Source organism: Cavia porcellus, unplaced genomic scaffold (assembly GCF_034190915.1).
Source record: "Cavia porcellus strain 051 isolate PalLab524CR breed Dunkin Hartley unplaced genomic scaffold, mCavPor4.1 scaffold_16, whole genome shotgun sequence".
NCBI classification, from domain to species: domain Eukaryota; kingdom Metazoa; phylum Chordata; class Mammalia; order Rodentia; family Caviidae; genus Cavia; species Cavia porcellus.
In genome coordinates this window covers 33,784,059-33,803,886 of record NW_026947499.1, presented here as the reverse complement: position 1 = coordinate 33,803,886, position 19,828 = coordinate 33,784,059, and the positions used below count along the sequence as shown (strand labels likewise).

General features: G+C 43.1%; 1 protein-coding gene across 5 annotated transcripts in view; it reads right to left on the bottom strand.

Annotated features, from left to right (window-relative positions):
• Pdpk1 (3-phosphoinositide dependent protein kinase 1) overlaps window positions 1-19,828 on the bottom strand; it is a 103,171-nt gene that overhangs the window by 71,048 nt on the left and 12,295 nt on the right. Inside the window, exon 1 of one of the 5 annotated variants that reach the window (XM_063226329.1) lies at window positions 16,901-17,060. The exons of 1 other annotated variant lie outside the window; for it this stretch is intronic. In XM_063226329.1, the coding sequence (XP_063082399.1) occupies window positions 16,901-16,924 (24 nt within the window). In that variant the 5' untranslated portion in view covers window positions 16,925-17,060. Of the gene's footprint in view, window positions 1-16,695; window positions 16,721-16,838; window positions 16,859-16,900; window positions 17,061-19,828 lie in introns of those variants that run through there. 3 more of the 5 variants (XM_063226331.1, XM_063226332.1, XM_063226333.1) reach the window with 3 other exon arrangements.

Below are 19,828 nucleotides of genomic sequence, written 5' to 3'. Positions count from 1 at the left end.
GTCTCAAAGTTTAGAAACAAACCCAGTTTCCATGCAAACACCAGTGAAAGCATACAAGTAGGGTAGCCAGGTCATTCAACCTGTGTAAAACATTGCTTTCTACTGGAAACTTCCTTCATTCTTAGTCACACTTGTGTAGGCATCCCGGACCTCTCCTTTTTTCCCTCTCCCTGGCTGTCACATCCATCCTACACACCCTTCTGGAGCAGTCTTCTGAAGGCTAGCTACCTCCCTTTGCAGCTCACCCACTTGCAGTTAGAAATCACCTGAAAGGACCAGGCTGGTAGGGCTCACAAATAGATAGAAACGTCATATAGGCTGTCTCCTAAACTGTGGAGAAAAAAATGTATTTTTATCCAAGTATTTCTTACAGCCAGACGCATTGGACCTATACTGTTCACAACCACTTCTAAACAACCCATCAGCCTTCCTCACTCCCTGCTCCAGACACACAGCATTCAGTGGCAGCAGCCTGGGTACAGGGGAATCTCCAAAACTTAAAATGAAAAACAGCACCATTTAGATTATGAGATTTTTTTTTTTTAATTTTATTTAAGGAGAAAAGAAAGGGTACAAGTTATACAGATTTACAGAAAAAAAATGAACAGTAGGAAATCACTAGTTAATGGATTACATATTGTCATCTTAGAAATAATTGTTCAAGTCACAAAATTAAAGCTTGTAAAGTGGACATTCCATCAATGACACTGCAAACAGTTCTGTTCATTGATCCAATAAAACTCTGTGATATCATTTTCTATCTTATACACTTAAATATACATGCAGTTATATAGTTTGGAGCACTTTCTTTTCCTCTCTTTTGTACCATGACTATTACACATTTTGGATTTCATTGCTCCCACGGTTCTTATTACTTTTTTGGAAGAGAGTAAAACCAAATGTGACATAACAGAACAGAATCGGTCAAGTCAAAAGGGTAGACATAATAGATAATGTAAAAACATAATACAAGGTGATCAACAATGGTTACCATAATGCCTCCCGCTATCTCTAATAGAATTGCCTATATCGTTAGTTATAATACAATTGAACAAAACAGTAAAGAATAAAACCGACAAAACCAAAACACTGGAGACATTGTAGGTCTTCAAAAGTAGATAAAAGTCAACAAGAATGGGCGTCATAATGAATCTCATCTTCACAGCTGATGTCTAAACTTTCGAACCTGATACTATCCAGCAAAACAGAATAGGGGAACATCAGTTAAAAACCAGATGGTGAGAGTAATACAGGGCTTTAAATCAAGGTAATGAAAAGTCAAAGTGGGTTACTATAATATATCCTGCTATTTTTTTCCTTTAATTAAAAGGATAAAGATAAAAAAGTAAATAATGGAGTGGAGATTGAGATAAAAGAGGGCATAACAACGAAACAGCGCAGATCAAAACATAACCATTTAAGCAGAATAGTGTTTCACCACCAGATAATCCTAACCTAAAAGTAGTTACCATATTGTCTCTTTCTTTGAAATCCTTGAGAACAACTTCGTATACTGTAGCATTAAGTATATCAAAACAATGTAAACCCATTCAAGAGAATGACAGCATTACAGAGTATTTAGAATCGACTAACAGAAAATGAACAATGGTTTCTGTATAATCTCCTTGTCTTTAAAAGGTTTTTGCTTATACTATTGTACATAATAAAATCCAATAAGATACAGCCTATTTAGACCATTGGAGACAGAAGGACAAAAGCTAGATGAGACTTCAAAACAAGATGATACTAAATCAGTATTACCTATTAAGATGTCATTTTCTCCAAAATAGCTGTTCCTATCATCCAATCTTCTCTGCCTCATTTCTGTTGAGCTCTTTTTCTGTCAATAGCTGTCAGTTTGTCTTCTTCATTTTGTTCTCTGCTCCATTCGTTGTGGCCTCTCTGCCATTATTTCTGGATTCTTTGTATTTTTCTTTTTTTAGAATATCCTGCAATACTCTCTGTAGAGTTGAATTGGTGGTTGCAAATTCCTCCAGTTCCTCTTTATCCTGGAAGCACCTTGTTTTTCCATCAATTTCCAGGGACAGTTGTGCAGGATATCTCAATCTTGGCTGGAGATTATTATCTTTCAAAGCTTGAATTATTTCCCCCCACGCTCTTTGTGATTTGATGGTTTGTGCAGAGAAATCTGCTGTAATTCTGATGGGTGTTCCCTTGTAAGTGGTCTGTTTCTTGTCTCTGACAGCTTTTAATATTCTGTTCTTGTATTGAATTTCTGGAATTTTTATTATTATATGCCTGGGTGTTGCTCTGTTTGGGTTGTAGGTAGCTGGGGTCCTGTATGCCTCATACATCTGAGTATCTTTACCTTTTGCTAAATTAGGAAAATTCTCCTGGATTATTTCTGTGAGTAGCTTTTGTAGTTCACTTGTTTGTGTCCCTACTTCTTCTTTTATGTTCTTAATCCTTAAGTTATGGATCCTCTTATCATCTTCTTGTCTTTGTATTATTGCTGTTTGTTTCTTTGTTATTTTTAAGAAGTTTTTCATTTCATTCTCCCATATTACAAGTCTGCCCTCCAGTTCAGATAGTCTGTCCTTAGTTTCTTTCAAGCTGTTATGCCAGTCTTCGATAGACTTCTTAGTATCTTGGTAGTCTCTTTGAACCTGCTTCACGTATTCTATGCTTTCTCTGTTTTCTCCATCAAACAATTCTCCCCTTTTTTTCTGTTCTTCCATTCCACCGCCTGTTTTTTCTTGGGTGGTACTTAGCATTTCTCTAACTATTCTGCATACTTCTAGCTTCAGGTCGTTGATAACTTCATTCCTGAATTGGTCTATGAGGCTCTCTATATGGCGCCTTATGTGTATTGGTGCGGTGTCTGCTATTGCCTGTTTCTCAGAATTGGGGGCCGAGGAGTCTTTCTTGTTGCTGCCTCTTCCCATATTCTCTGTTCCTTATATATGCAAGCTTATATAAGAGGCCCAGCTTCTCTCCCCGTCAGCCACAGCCTGATCAAATTGCGCCGGTTAGGTGTTCCCGCTCACCGCTGCGCACCAGGGAGTTACGGACCAGGCAGCCTACGCGTCTCCCCTCCCAGCCACCGTCAGGCTCTGGGATCTGGGTTGGGACAGCCTACCAGGTCCGCCGGCAGCGTCATGCAGGCCAGGCACTTTTCACCAATCCCGCCCGAGAGGGGGATGTGTGGCTGGAGTCGCCACCGCGCCCTGCTCCCGCAGGACTGCTCGGGCCCAGAAAGTCCTCCGCTGGAGTCAAACTGTGGTAGAGTGTCAGTTTCTCTCACTCACCTCACCACAAGTCAGTGCACACCTCCCTGCCATTCGCAGATTGCCGTTCTCAGAGCTTCTGTGTGTCTCTCTCCTTGCCGAGCCACTGTAGAGGCAGCCAGCCGCCGCGCGGCGGGAAACCCAAATCGCGGCTTACAATGGCGCGGGGTCCAGCCTCCACACTGAGGCTTTTCTGTTCCTGTTTTAGCACCAGGACTGCATTCCAAGTTGGTTTCTCTCAGCCCAGTTCGTTCCTGAGTCAGCAGAGCATATCTCCACCTGCTTATGTCTCCTTAGTCCGCACCATTCCTGGATTCTGAGCCGAGTCTTTCAGAGAGCCTCCAGTAGTTGCTGTTATCTGTCCGCCATGTTCTCCCGGAAGAGATTTTTTTTTTTTAAATGAGAAAAAAATGCATCCACAAGTAAAATCTATATTTGGATGCACATTTTAAAATTGTGTATCTGATAATAACCAGTTATGTACATACAATCAGTAAATGACTATAATTTTGACCAATGAAAAAAACTCATAAAAGAAAAATGCTTGAATGCAAGAAATACGGAGTTGACAATAGAAAAAGTACACAGTAAGTGCTGTGGATTTCTGAGACACTGCACATTTTCTCAGTCAGGTCCAGAGTAACAGCCCATTGGCAAGAGATTCATGGTGATTAAATCCTTACCATCCCCAGAAAGAAATCAGGAAATAGTGACTGACTCAGGACGAAGCATCTATTATGCTTCTTAGCTTCTAAATCTAAACCAGACCTTGCTTCTGAGGTTCCTCAGAGCAAGCCTTTCTAAGAAACACCTGTGCTAAGGCAATCAAAGGGTTATGTGTCCCCATCATTTCCCAAAGTAGTCTAGGGTCTGATGTTGGTGCATACTGGCTCTAACATCTGATATAGCCTGCCCCCTCCCTGACAGTGGTGTTCTCAGTACCCACTCACTGAGTATTGTGCATAAGTGTATACAGCCACAGTAGGTTGCTCCAACCCTGAGCACTGGAACCACTCCACCACCAGTAGCAGCTACATGATCACCCTGGGGATGTAGCTGAGGCTCTGCAGATGGCTGACCTTAACCATCAAGCATGTACTGACACTCGCTGCCACAAAATATCATGGAAATTAGAGCAAAGCAACATCAAGAAAAACTCTCTCAGACCTTGCCCAAAGTGCAAAGACTATCTAAACTGGCCCCTCTGCCAAGAAGAAAAGGTAGCTTCCAGTCAGAGGGCCTGCTAGGTAATCTAATCCTTAGGATCTTCAGAGAAACAGTCCTCCTATTGAGAAATTTCTACAGACTAGAAACACAGATTGCAGCCACATGAGGACAATGCTGCATGCAGGCCTCACCCACCATAGCAACACTGTGTGCTATACACTATATTCTGCTTATTCAGACTCAATCTAATATTTGAAATGTCACAACTCCCAGGAAACTAGGCACAGAGGCATATACCTGAAATCCTAGCTACTCAGGAAGCTGAGGCAGGAGGATCTCAAATTTGAGGCCAGCCTGGGCAATTTAATAAGACCCTATCTCAAAATAAAACCAAAAACTGGGAATGGCAGCACATGCCTGTAGGCTTCAGGAGGCTAAGGCAGGAGGATCACTGCAAGTTTGAAGACAGCCTGGGCTACACAGTGAGTTTAAGGCCAGCCTGAACTACACAGCAAGACTCCATCTCAAAAAAACATGCATGCATGAATACATACATATGTAAATCTAAAAAGAGCTGGGGCTATGAATCTGGCTTCTTTCGTGGGACCCCGGTGGTTCCTAAGGGTCTTTTCTGCAGCTCACTGTCTAGAGAGCAGCGTACTTGCTCTTGGATCATACCAATTCGTGTACGCGTTGTTACCAGAAGTTCTGCAAGCTGAGGACTGGGAGCATTCAAACAATTGAGTTCCCACCTGAAAACATGGCTCAAGGGAGGATCAGCTCCAACAGGGCGAAAATGTATGAAATATTAGAAAAATAAGCCTCATGGTGGATAAGTATTATCTTTGGATCAAAACTCCTGGCCAGTGTCATTTTCGATATGCGAACACTGCCTTCCTGGTATTAACAGGTATGGAAAACCGACAGGTAAACAGAATTTAAATGCGATAATAATTTAAATGTGATAAGATGACCACAAGGGGTGGAATGACAGGCGTGTAGGAGAATGGGAGGGCGCTCTGAGAAGTCTTAATAAGGTTGCGTCCAGGTGAAACAAGAGTTGGACTTGCAAGAGCGTCTAAAAAGCCCACAGGAGCTTGAGTTGAGCCATTAGGGAAGTAGTTCTGAGAGCTGGGGAAAGAGAATTTGGAGTAGGAGAAAAGCAGTACCAGATGAGGGTGAAAGGTTAGCCTACATAACACCCCTGCGAATATGATGGTTTCTATTTCAAAATGAAAAGCAGGTGGGTTGTGAAAACCTATGTATTACACATTTGCACCCTACAAAGGCAACATTGATTGACAGCTGACAATATACAACGAATAGAACTGATGAGGTCCATAAAAGATTTCTGAAAGGCTAATGGGAAGATGTAAAGAAAATTAAGATGTGTAATGTTCCTGCACCAAATCCCTACAATGACTGTAATCACTGAGTACTATAAACATACTAATAAATAAAATGATGGAGAAAAAAATGGAAAAAAAAAAAAAGGAGCTGGGGAGGGCTAGGGATATAACTCAATGGCATAGCACCTGCCTGGCAAGGTCCTGAATTTAATTCCCAGTACCAAATAAATTATTAAAAAAAAAAAAAAAAGAAAGAAAGAAAGAAAAAGAAAAAGAGCTGGAGATGTAGCACAGTGGTACAGTGTCCCTGGGTTCAATCTATAGGAACAGGGTGGGGAGAAGGTCAGGAACAAGAGGAGGAAAAAGAGGAGGAAGGAGGGAGAATGAGAAAGAGAAAGATTGGGGGGGGGGGTAAGGAAGGGATCAAGATCCCTGGAAAGGCTTCAGTATACAAAGTAACAAATCTCAGGCATACTAGGGACTGAAACTAAAGTCTTTGCCCTGAGCCACATCCTTAACCCTTTTTTAAACTTTGAGACAGGGTCTTACTAAGCCTCTAAATTCCCAAGGCTGGGCTCAAACTTTCATTCCCACAGCATGGAGAATTCAGGTGTTTGCCACCTCACCTGGCTCACTGGATCACTCTTAACTTCCACAAGCGAAGCTACACAGACTGTGTGGACATATCGGAGGCAAGAGCTACAGAGGGGGATATGAATGTATACGTGATGATGTTTGAATCCCAGAAGTCAAGTTGGAGCACCCAGCTCAGCACTAATCTTCTCCAAACCAGTCAGGGAGCTGAGAATTAAACCCCTCTTAAGGTGAAGACAGATACAAGGTATCATCTTGACATCAAGATTATTTAGTAATCCCAGTATTACTGTTTAGATGTAGAATATCTCCCCAAAGTCTCTTGTGTTCAGAGATGCAGCTTTTGATTCATCCATTGATGGGTTCAGTAGTCGAATACACTGTCAGGCCTAGCTGGAGATAGGTCACTGGGGGCATTATCTGGAAAAATGTATTCTTGTCTCCTCCTCCTCCTCCTTCTTGGTCCCTTCTCTCTCTGCTTCCTAACTGCAATGGTAGACTTTCCTCTACCAAGCCCTTCTGCTTCCTGCTCCTGCCTTAGAGGTAGCAGACTATGGACTGAAACCATGAGTCAAACCTTTCCCTTACATTGTGGCTAGCAGGTATTTTATCCACAATGGGAAAGTGGCTAGGACACCTAACACTGGGAAGGCTAGGGCAAGAGGACTCACATGAGTTTGAGGCTAGCCTGTACTACACATTAAGTTCAACACTAGCTAGGTTTTGTGAGACTAGGTCTCCCTATGTATCAAATTCTTTGTTGTTTTGTTTTTGATTTTTTGAGACAGGGTCTAGCTATGTAATTCAGGATGATATCACACTCACTTTATAGCCCAGGCTAGCCTCAAACTCAGCAATTTTCTTGTCTCAGCCTCCCAAATGCTGTGATTACAGGTATGCACCACCAAACCTGGCTCTGTCAAATTCTTCATCCACCTACCCTCGCCTCTCAAATGATGGGATTACAGGGATGTGTCACTCAAAGCTTTTTGTTTTATTTTAAATTTCAATAAAACTAAATGTTCTGTCAGTTATGCAAACAATACCTAGTCATCTCACTGTTCAAAGCCAAAGTTCCAAAGGCAAGATAGAAATACCAGTTTGACATCCTTTTCTTCATTCATGATAGTCAGCAATGCCTTAAAATTCTATCTAGAACCCAAGCACCCATGTGTCTTTGTACTAAGTTATTTGTACATGTTCACATTATAAAAGTATACTCTGACAAAACATAAATGAAGAGCATAACTCTCCCACTCACTAGGTGTGGGCTACACAGAATACAGTATGAAAAGGTAGGGAGAGACAATAACTTCACAGTGGAAAAAGCTGGCAAAATGTTGCCTTAGCCAGGTGATCACAGTCAACATCAACAATGATATATAACTTTGGCAGAATGGCCTCTGATGTGATATGATGAAAATGAAATTTTACTTCCCTGTTCTTCCTCCCAAATCCTCAAAGCCTCAGTCTAAGCATAAGTAAAACATCAAACAATATGGATAAAGGGCATTTTACAGCCCCGACCTGTATCATTCAAAACCGTCAAAGCCATCAAAAAAAATGAACTTCTGAAAAGCCATCATAGCAAGAAGGTCTAAGAAGGCACAATGACTCTAATGTAATACGTCCTTGATGGCCTCCTAGAATAAGACATTACATTAAAATTAGGGGATTTTAAATACATTATAGACTTTGGTTTATTATGTATTAACAATGGTTCAATACTTACAGCAAACAGATGACATTAATTTAAGATGCTAGTATGGGCTGGGGATGTGGCTCAGTGGTAGAGCACTTGCCTAGCAAGCACAAGGCCCTGGATATCATCCCCAGCTTTGCAGCAACTCTGGAAGCCAAAGGAGGAAGATCAAGTGCTAGGGCAGTCTGGACAAAACAATAACACTTAGTCTCTTACAAAAAGAAAACAGTAATAATGATGATGATGATGACGATGACAGTGGTGACAGGACTGGAAGTATGTCAGTGGTAGAGTGCTTGCCTAGCAAGCTCAAGGGATTGAGTTCAATCCCCAGTACTGCAAAACTACAGGAACAAACACCATTAGTAATTCTTGTTTGCTTTGATTTTGAAGAGTTTTTTTGTTTGTTGTGGGGGATTACTGGGGATTGAACCAAGGGCTTTCATAATGGGCTACATCTGCAGCCCTTTTTTATTTTTTTAAATTTGAAGGTAGGTGGTTGGTTGTTAAGTAACTACATTGCTCAGGCTGGACTCAAACTTGTAACCCTCCTCCCTCACCCTATCAGAGTACTGGGATTATTTGTGTGTGCCATCACACCAAGCAGCAACTTCCTTCCAAAGAGCATAGCAAGAGGCAATGTATAGTGGCACACATCTACAAACCCAATACTCTGGTAGGCTGAGACAGTAAAATCACAAGTCTGAGTCCAATCTCAGGGACCTGGTCAGATCCCATTTAAAAAAAAAAAAAAAAACAAGTATGGTGGTGCACATCTGTAATCCGAGCACTCTAGGAGGCTGAGACAAGAGGATCACAAGTTTGAGCCCAGCCTATGCAACTTAGTGACTTATCAAGACTTTCTCAAAATAAAAAGTATAGCTGTTTAATCCCAGCATTCAGGAGGTTGCAGCAAGAGGATCACACTAATTTGAGATAGCCTGGGCTACATAGTGAGTTTGAAGCTAAGCAGAATACATAGCAAGATCCTATTTCAAAAAACCAAGACCTAAATAAATAAATAAATAAATAAATAAATAAATAAATAGCTAGGGAATATAGCTCAGTATGAAGGCCCTGGGTTTAAACCCCAAAACACAAGAAAAAAGAAGAGAAGAGAAGAGAAGAGCAATGGAGGCAGAAAGTAGGAAATATGAGTATTTTTTATACTATTTTAACTCCATTTTGGAAATTTTTAAAACAAAAATTAAGAGACAGAAAAGATCCCATTGGTCTGAATAAGTTCCAGGAGGGCAGAGCAGGCCTGCCTGATTCACATTTCCCAAAGTTAACATTCCTGTGTTTCTGCAGAACCCTCCCACTTCCCAGGCTTCTTTCTGGATTTTAGCAAAGTTCTATGGGTATATTGCTCTCTAACCAGGTCTTTTTTTTTTTTTAATTTATTTTTTATCGGTACTGGGGATAGAACTCACGACTGCCTACTTTCAAGGCAGGTTCTTATGCCGCTGAGCTAAATCCCCAGCCCCTAACCAGGTCTTTTTAACTAGAAACACTCTATAACCACCTCTCAAGAAAATATACTTGGACTCAAAATGTTCTTACCCTATCTCAGGCTAAGAGAAATTTAAAATATTTCCAATTCCTCCCTATTTCAAATCTGTGATCGTCTAAGGTATGTGCAAAATCTCTGCAGACTCAAATAATCTGCCTTTCTGAATATACCCTGGGAATTTACCCTCATCCCTCTTAGGAAAAAGTGGGAGTTTACATTCTTAGACCCAACAACCAGTCCTCCAACCCCAGGCACTGCATTCTCACTTATTAAATTAGCAAAGGAGTTCTTCATTGTGGTAAAATATGTGTAACACAAAATTTACCATCTCAAACTCACAGCAGCAATCCTCTTGCCTCACTCTCTCAAGTGCTGGGATTACACACGTGCACCACTATAACTGCTTTTGGCTGCTCTTCTTGCTTCCTTTTGATGAGGGAACACTCCACAGACTTGCTGGCTAGGTTCCCAGGTGCCAGTATTCCTGCCCTATCCTCTGCCTTTCTGGCCTGTCACTTTGTTGCTCTCCGAGAGATCCTGCCTCTGAACCTGGCTATAAGCCTCCTTTTTAGCCTGCTTACCTAGGAGTTATCCAGGATGTTTGCAGCTGCCCTGATCTCTGTTGTTCTCATCTTCTTCGGGCTCTTTGTCTTTGCCTGAAGAAATTTCCCTCTGTGGAAACCCCCTGTATTTGTGTATCCTTTTCTGATCACTCTGTTCTGGACTTGCTGCCCCATCCCCAGGCCTTAATTTGAGACCAGCCTTAACTACATAGTAAGACCTTATCTCAAAAAAGACGAGCAGCCAGGCATTATGATGCCAGTCATCCCAGCCCTCTGGGACACTAATGTAGGGAGGTCACAAATTCAAGTCCAGTCTGGAAAATTTCACAAGACCCTGTCACAAAAAAATGAAGGGGTTACAAGGACAGAGCCTAGCGTGACACACCTAGGTTCAAACCCCAGTACAACCCCCACTCTACTCCACAAAAAATGAAAAGCCAAGGGCCAGAATGTAGAAGGATAAGGCCACATTATCATCTTTCCTCTGGAGGGACAGCAGCCCTGGCTTTACTACAACCAAGCCCACAGTATAAAAAGAATCTTTTAGGACCTGGGAGGAGTGCACAGGCACTACATCTAGGACTCAGGCTCCAGATAAGGCCTAGAAGACACAATGGCCATTGCATGCTCTGATCTCCAACCCCAGATCTTCTAGAAACACAGAGGGAGAATTGAAAAGTTTGCTCAAGCCTTTTTCTCGTAAGTTTCCACTCAGGTCAAAGTATTTGGTGAAAACTTCAGGGAACTTCAAGGCATCCCTGTAAATCTTACCATTCTGAGTTCAATCCCTGGTACCAAATAAATAAATAAACCTTACCATTCTTTTCTAACAATATCCAAAACACAGTTATCACTTGGAGCTACAAATCTTTCCTAGTCAGTTGCAAAAATAGAACTGGCTGAGCTGGACACTGGGGCACACATGTGTAATCCTAGCACTGAGGAGACTGAAGCAGGAGGAGCACTGTGAATTTGAAGTCAATCTGGAGTGCATAGTGAATTCAATACCATTTATATACAGACTACACAGGAGACCCAGTCTCCAAAACAAGACCCACACCAATAAACAAAGAACAGGCTAAAGAACACGATTAAAAAAAAAAACACGATTTAACAATGAGTGGGGTGTGGTGGTGTACACCTGTAATTCCAGCACTCAGAAGATTCAAGCAAGAGGATTCCGTGAGTTCAAGGCCAGCCTGAATTACACGGTGAGAGCATGTCTCAAAAATAAATAAAATAAAATAAAATAAAATAAATAAAGATTTAACAATGAATTTAATGTAGAAGCCATATCTTTACCTGGGTGAATTATAACCAAAAGCCTGCTGAGACACTCGCTAATTCTCTCTGCAGTGGGGGATCCACCACAGCCCTGCAGGCATGCAGAAAACATAATCCTCCAGAACCAAAGTCCTTGACATCTATATAATGAAACTATGTCTTCACATACTTTATTTAGATTCCTAGTGGGCTGCAAACTGATTTGAAACATAGGCTGCGCCGGTCTCACCATGAAAGCTGCCACAAAAGGCACTCATCCAGTTTGTGGAATGAAGGAAATCATCATGCTATCCAAGAACCATAAACTCACCTTCATTAGTCCCCTCAGCAAAACCTCAGGTGGAAACCACACACTCACACTCAGAAGTGGGCTGTGAAACTCACCCTTGTCCATTTTTTCATATATATAATTGGCAGTAGTAGCAGTCTACCTTTTGTGGGCCCCTTGTGTAATCCAACTATTGAAACACAACCCTGACTCAGGTGCTCTGCTAAGGGATTTGAAGCCCAAGCAAGTCAGTCTTTTACAAGGAACTGAGTATCACTTTCACCACATGCAAAACAACCTGACATTTATTGCAATAAAAATTCAATTTAAAAAAAAAAGAGAACAGAAAAAATTCAAATTAAGTATCAGGAAAACTTTCTGAACTACAATGGTAACAAACTGCAACTATACAAATGCATCTGAGGTCAGGTACCAAAGCAGATTCCAATAGCCATCAAAAATCAAACAGGAGCTGGGCATGGTAGGTACAGACCTGTAATCCCAATGCTCTAGGAGTCTGACACAGGAATATCCAAATTCTAGCCCAGCCTGGGCAATTTAGGGACTTAGCAAGATCCTCAACACAAAATTTTAAAAAATGTAAAACAAAAAAATTTTAATTCAAGGAAGGTAAGACAGTAGCACAAAAGGAATAAAAATGATCAAATGTATAAGTGCCAAACCCCAAACTTAGTATAATTACTACATATTGAAAACGTGTAATAAAAATAGAAGTCGGGCAGGTAGCACACACCTGTAATTGCAGCACTCAGGAAGTTGAGGTAGGAGGATCATCATGAGTTTAAGACCAGCCTGGGCTACAAAGTGAGTTTAAGATAAGCCTGAACTACTTAGTGAGATCTTGTCTCAAAAAATCAAAAAACTAAAAAAAATAAAATAAAATAGAGCAAGGTGGTGGCACATGCCTGTGATTCCAGCACACAGGAGGCAGAAGAGGATTGTTGCAAGTTTGAGACCAGTCTAGGCTACAAAGTGAGCTTAAGACCAGCCTGCACTGCATAGTGAGACTCTGTGTCATAAAGACAAAAAAATAAAAATAGGCTGAAATTGTAGTTCAGTGCAAATATTCTGGGTTCACCGCAATGAACTAATCAAAGAAAATCTCAAATAATCCTTTCTCTTCTCAGAGAACACATTCCCCATAACTCTGAGAAAATGTACCCTGCCTATGATCTAGCAGCTATAGAATGAATGCACAATCTATTTGCAACATTTAAGTATTTTTAAAAGGACCTGGTATCACATTGAACAAGAGTGTGAGCCAGTCACAGAACAATGCCTGAATGAGAAGACCTAAGAAATGCATATCCAAAACTTACAATTTCCACACTGGCACTTTTACTCCATGTACTGCCCTTCCAATGTGCCTTCAAAACAACTGTGCTATGCACTCCATTACCACCTGTCATTCCAAGGGCAGACCTGAAGCACACCCACGTGGCCTTGGTGTTGCATCTGCTGAGAGTCTTTTTTTTTTTTTTGGTACCGGGGATCAAACTCATGACCTCGAGCTGCTGAGCTAAATCCCCAGCTGCAGAGTCATTCCTGTACCCAGTGTTCCTCAGCAGTGATCTGGTCTCCTCACAGAGCTAAAATCCCCCTTGGACCAATCCAAGACCATCCCACAGAAGGTGTCCATCCTTGGGAAGGTGAAAATACAAGCTAAGGCCCCTCTCCTCCACATACATCATTCTCAGAGGGCAGTGGCTGCCCTTATCCTTCATTTCTGCAGTTTCCAAACTAATCACCAAAGTTCATCAGCTGCCCCAGAGCATCCCAACCCAGCCTCAGGTGACTCAGAGGGTGGGGACATACACTGAAAAGGGGGACACACATGTCCAGGAGCTACCTGTTCTCCTTTGAAACCTTGCTGAAGAAAGCCTAGAAGCCAGACCTGACTCAAAGAACTACCCACATCTCTTTCAGATCCCACAGCTCTGCAGGATGCTGCTGTGATTCTTCTCAGTAAAATGCATGTTAAAATAGAAGAACAACCAGGTGTGGTGGCACATGTCTATAATTCCAGCTCTCAGGAAGCTCAGGCAGGAGGAATGCTGTGACTTTGAGGCCAGCCTAAACTACACAGAGACCTTTTCTCAAGCAAGCAAACAAACAAAGGAATAGCTGAGCATGGTGGTACAAACCTAATCCCAGCACTTTGTAAGACTGAGCCACAAGGATCACAAGGGCAACTTAGTGAGATTCCACCTAAAAAGAAAAAATAAAAAGGGCTGGGATGCAGCTCAGTGTATAGGCCCTAGAACCAATTATAAATACTTGGGGGAAGAGGGAGACAGACCCTCATTTCCATCTCTTATTAGCATGGCAACCTCACCTTGCCAGTTTAGTAAATGCTATCAGGGCATTACTGGACACAAAAATGTATCATCCACCATGTCAGCCAGGCCACATGAGGGGGAGCTACCAAAGAGTGTGACAACTGCAGGCCATTTATTTCAAAGCTGCCTCCATCACCTTCTCCAATTATGCAACACCCTTTCAAATGATAGAGCCTAATAAAGCAGGAAGCTGCTCTACTCAATCCAATTCTTCCTCTAACAAAACTACTACACATTTCTTTTTTCCAAAGCAATGGTTCCAAGCCTCATCCCAGCAAAGCATCAGCTCTCAGTGAGAACAAATCAGAGCTTCTTTCCAAACAGCTGCTTTCTGACACGACATAGCTAAAACAGGCCCGAGGGGTCATACAGTCCAGTCATCTGCCAAAAAAATAAGTGCGCTATCCTTCCATATGAAGATGCTTCTCCTGCTCCAGCACAGCATGATCAAGACACTCAGGCTCAAACCTTGCAAAGACACTCTGCAGTGACACCAAAGGCTTTCTTATTTCAAGTCCTAGGCTGAGATGCCTGGTAGACTCACTCTTGAGACTCATCACCTAAGCAGCAGGATGATAGCAGGGTCTTTGCCAGGCTGCACTCTTAGTTAACCACTTTCACCTCAGTTTCTCCACCTGTAAAATGGGAGCCATATCTACATCACAAGATAACATGAATGAACTATATAGCAAATATCTGCCTTCAAGTAAGGGCTTGATAAATACGACCTATACCCTCCAGCTCACCTTAGTGGTACCCTAAGCTAAGCCTGGTCATTTTCCACCTTCCCAGTTTGTACTGCTTCTCTTGTTGGCTATTACAAGTATAAAGGCTCAAATGAAAATTAGGGAGACTGGGGATTTAGCTCAGCGGCATAAGCACCTGCCTTGCAAGCAGGCAGTCGTGAGTTCAATCCCCGGTACCGATAAAAAGTTTAAAAAAAAGAAAATCAGGGCAAGGGCCTTCTCAAACAGTTCATGAGTGCCATCTTAAAGTCTAGATACAAAACAAACCCACTTCAATCATGCACTATTAGGCTTCAGGTGGAAACCCAACAATAGGACTATTTCTGTCATTAATGACAAAAATATAGCATATTTTCACACACATCACGTGGGGGAAGCTAGGTGAAAAAGATATAGCCTGGGCACTCTTCCTTAATGTGGAGGTCTAACCTCTACAATTTTTTCTGCTTGCTAGATGACTGTGTTTTTACATTTTAAAAAGCCACCTGATGTGAAGCAAACTGCAGAAGTCAAATTTTCATCATTTGGATGTGCCAAGGCCACGAAGAAAGTGTGTTCTTTTCCTTCTTACTAACTCCATCAAATATGTACCTTGCACTACAGCACAATACTAGGTGAAAGATCACTTACAAACGTCATGATAGCTGTGTGTGGTAGTGCACACTTGTAATCTCAACACTCAGGAGGCTGAGGCAAGAGGATTGCTTTGACTTCCAAAGCTAGCCTGAACTACAGAGATCCTCTCTCTCTCTCTCTCTCTCTCTCTCTCTCTCTCACACACACACACACACACACACACACACACACACACATACACATATCATGGTAACTGTTGCTCCACCTCCACTGAGGTTCAGTAGTAGCCTAATTTGTGATTTTTTTCAGAATAGCCGAACTCCCCCACTCCCTGAGCTACAACCATAAGTGCTGTAAGAGTCAAAGACATCCCTTTTGCCTCTTATCATTTCGGTCAACCAGACAGGTCCTCCTTCTTTCAGATTTTAAATTATCACTCACTTTTATAATACAAAGCTGCAACCTAAATCCACGGATGGAGCTGCAGAAGGCTCAAGAACCTCCTGAAGTAATTACAAAACTCTGTGCAGCTGTGCACACTTCTCAACCGAGAACCTGTGCTATACCTTCTGTCAGATTCCCAAAGAGCTGACGATCCTCCAAAAACATTAAGAAGCCTTATCACAATGCTGCATCCTGAAAGACAAGGAGCTAAGTAAATTTTCTGGGTCTTCAATGAGATTTGCCATTGTTGTTGTTGTTAATTGTTGCTGTCGATTTTGAACCCAAGGCATACTCCCAGTCCCAGAGGATTTGTCTTTTGAGCCAAATTTTGCTAGTCATGTGACATTCTCTATCACCCACTTCACAAGATATACATGGTTCCAAGATTTAACAAAAGAAGATATAAAAACATTAAGGATACTTTTAGCAACACAAAGAAACATTTCATCCAACAAGTGGTTGGTTTTTTCCCAAAAAAAACCCCTCCTCTCTGTCAAACTCTAGCTCCCCTCGGTAAGGCCTCAGAGCCCGGCCTCCGGGAGCTTCCCACCTCGCCGAGCAGAGCCAACAGCAGGAGGGGTACTCAACTGCCTGGGCTGTGAGAAGAGTACCCTAAGATCCCATAACACCCCAATCAAGAATTTAGAAACCAGGCCGGGAGGATCAGGTGCCTAAAAAGAGGATCCTCCACCTTCTGCTTCTCGGGACCCCAGTTCAGATGAGGGCCTTAGCAGCTCCTCCGCAGACACTACCGCAAGGTAATCACAGAGACTGGTTCCAGGCAGAGCCGAGCAACAAACTTTCCAGGCACTTCCACCCCGCCCAGCCGAGTAATACCTCCCAGCCTCCACCGCCCTTCGCGCTGTCAGAGCCCCAACTACCCGGCGACCGGCGCAGCAGGGGCCTGCGCTCCCTGCTGCGGCCGAAAGGCGTCCCCCGCTGGCCCCACGGTCCAGACCGCCAGTTCTGCCGCAGGTGAGGCGCCGCCCGGGCCGAGGCACCCAGCCGCCCCGCCTCGCCGGACCTGAGCTGCCGCCGCGCTCGAGAATAACGGATCGCCGCGCACCACAGCCGTCGCGAGCTCACCAACTGGCTGGTGGTCCTGGCCATGGGCCCCGCGTCTGCGCGGGCGCCTCCCCCGCACCGCTGCGCTCCTCGGCGCCTCCTCAGCGTCCTCCTCCCCGCGGCGGAGCCCTAGCAATGGCCGCCCTCATCCTGTGCCCGCCCCGCCGTCTGCCGCCCGCCGCCCCCGGCACTGCCCCGCCCCCGCGCGACGCCGGGCCGTACTTCCGCCGCGACGCTGCCACCTCCCACGCCCATTGGCCAAGCCTACCGTCGCTCCTCGCAAGCGTCTCTATCCCAAATCGCATTTCCGGACTGGGACCCGGCCCTCCCTGGGGAGGAGGATACCTCGCAAGCCAATCCCGGACAACGGGGGCGGGGCGAGGCCGGACGGGGCGGGCTCAGCTGTCATCCACGCTCCCAGTGGGGGAAACTGAGGTTCGCTGTGCGCCTAGATTAGGTTATGCCCGAGGCAGCGGCGAGGCTGGGCTGAAACTCAAAGTCTGGGTTTGTCTTGGATGCATGACGAAGTTCGATGACGAGTTCCACGATCACGTGTAATCACGCAGACTTGAGCTAACCGTCATTCATTAGGCGGAAACGCGCCGGCGGTAGCTGTCAACAGCAGCTCGGGGGCACTCTTGGAATTTTGTTTTTGCCTGTAAATGTTGCGTGGGTTTTTTTTTTTTTTTTTCTTATTGGTTGTTAATAAGGATAATGACGATTATGGCTTTTTTTTTTTTTTTTTTTTTTTTTTTTTTGAGACAGGGTCTCCCTGTGTTCAGGCTGGTTTGAACTCACTATGTAGCCCAGGCTGGCCTCAAATTCACAGTGACCCAAGTGTTGGGATTATACGCATGCACCACGCCTGACCCTCTAAAAAGTTAGGATCATCCTTGTCATCTGCAAGTTTACATCACAGTATTTTCTTTTGGGGTTTTGATGGTGGGAATTAGGGGGCTGGGGATTTAGCTCAGCACCATAAGCGCCTGCCTTGCAAGTGCGTGGTCATGGGTTTGATTAAAAAAAAAAAAAAAAAGTCCTATGGGATGGTGGGAATTGAACCCAAGATCTCACACATGCTAATGCTAAGCATACACTCTTACCAGTAAGCTACATTTGGCCCCTGCATATTTTTAAATATTTCCAAAACCAATTTTTTTCATAAAAATCTTGCTGAATGGGGGCTGGGGGTTTAGCTCAGCAGCATAAGTGCCTGCCTTAAAAGCAGGCAGTCGTGAGTTCGATCCCTGGTACCGATAAAAAGGAAAAAGACCAAAAAAAAAAATCTTGCTGAATGTGGTAGTGTGCAAGTTATTAAGGATGCACAAGAGGATCACAAGTTCAACCTCAGGGCAATTTAGCTACAATTTAGCTACAGTCTCAAAATTCTTTTTCAAAGTTTTTTTTAACTAGGTGTGTTGTCACGTTTCTATAATCCTAGCACTTGGGAGGCTGAATCAGGTGGATCATCATGAGTTTGAACCCAGGCTGGTCTATATAGGTGAGTTCAAGGCCAGCCTCAACTATGTATTGAGACCCTGTCTTAAAAAAAAAAAAAAAGCAGAAAAATGCTGGAAGCTAGCTCAAGTTCAACCTGAATTGCATAGAAAGACCTTGTATCAAAAAGAAAAAAAAAGTGCTAAATGCAACTCAGTAGTAAGACACTTGCCTAGCATGTGTAAAGTTCTGGGGTTTAATGCCCATACTGTGAGAAAATGAAAATAATAAAAATGTAAAGCCAAATACAGTAACATGCCCTTGTAGTCTCAGTAATTTGAGAAGCTGTATCAGGAAGGTGGCCCCATCTCAAAAAACACTTTTGTGGATAAACTAATTCATAACTTACATAAACCAGATAAATTACTGAACAATAACAGACACATCTATTCAAAATTTAGGATTTTCCTTCGTAATCTCATTTAGCATTGGTGGTTCAGTGGTAGAATTCTTGCCTGCCTAATCCCATTTACTCTGAACAAGCATCCCTGATGTTGTTGACCCACTTTTGAGATGAGGAAACTGAGGCCAATGGGAGTTCCAGGACTGGGATCCAGACATCTACATGCCAAAGCCTGTACATAAATCCCCAGACTAGAAAGCATCTCCACTGTTCAGGCTTCAGTCAGTCCTCTCTACATTTAAGACTTTAGAAAACAGTAACAGAGGCTGGGGATTTAGCTCAGTGGCATAATGCCTGCCTGGCAAGTGCAAGGTTGTGAGTTCAATCCCCAGTACCACCAAAGAAAGAAAAAAAACAGTAACAAAGGCTGGGTGTAGTTGCACACACCTGTAAGTCCCAGCACTTTAACCGGATGACGCAAGAGGACTGCAAGTTTGATCCTAGCCTGGGCAAGTTTACTATCTCAAAGCAAAAATAAAACAGGGCTCAGAATATATCTCAGTGTGAATGTTCTACTTTCAGTCCCTAGTACCACAAGAAAGAAAAGAACAAGAAGGCAACTATAACCCCATCTCTGAGAAGGTCTCAAGTTACTGACTGCTTTCTTCCACAGCAGTAAGAGCTGCAAAAGACTCCACTGGAGGAACATTTCATTTATGGATGGGATAAATGTTTCTGGAACCATGTTTTGGTCAATTTCTTCCATTTTGTTCTGCTTTTTGTTTTGTTTTTGTCCTGCGCAAAAATCTAGGCACACTTCCCCTAGAATAAATTCTAAGCCTATAGAGTTGTGATCTAAAAGTGTAATTCATGGGGCTGGGGGTTTAGCTCAGCGGTGTAAGCGCCTGCCTTGCAAGCAGGCAGTCATGGGTTCGACCCCTGATACTGATAAAAACAAAAAAGATCCCCCCCCCAAAAAAAAGTGTAATTCATGCTGCCAAATACCTGCCTCTCTTCAGAAAGGGTATTCCACTTTCACCCTTCTTGGGCACCAACTCTCACCACCAAGAAGACACGTCTAATAGTATCCTTCATCAATAATCCCCATG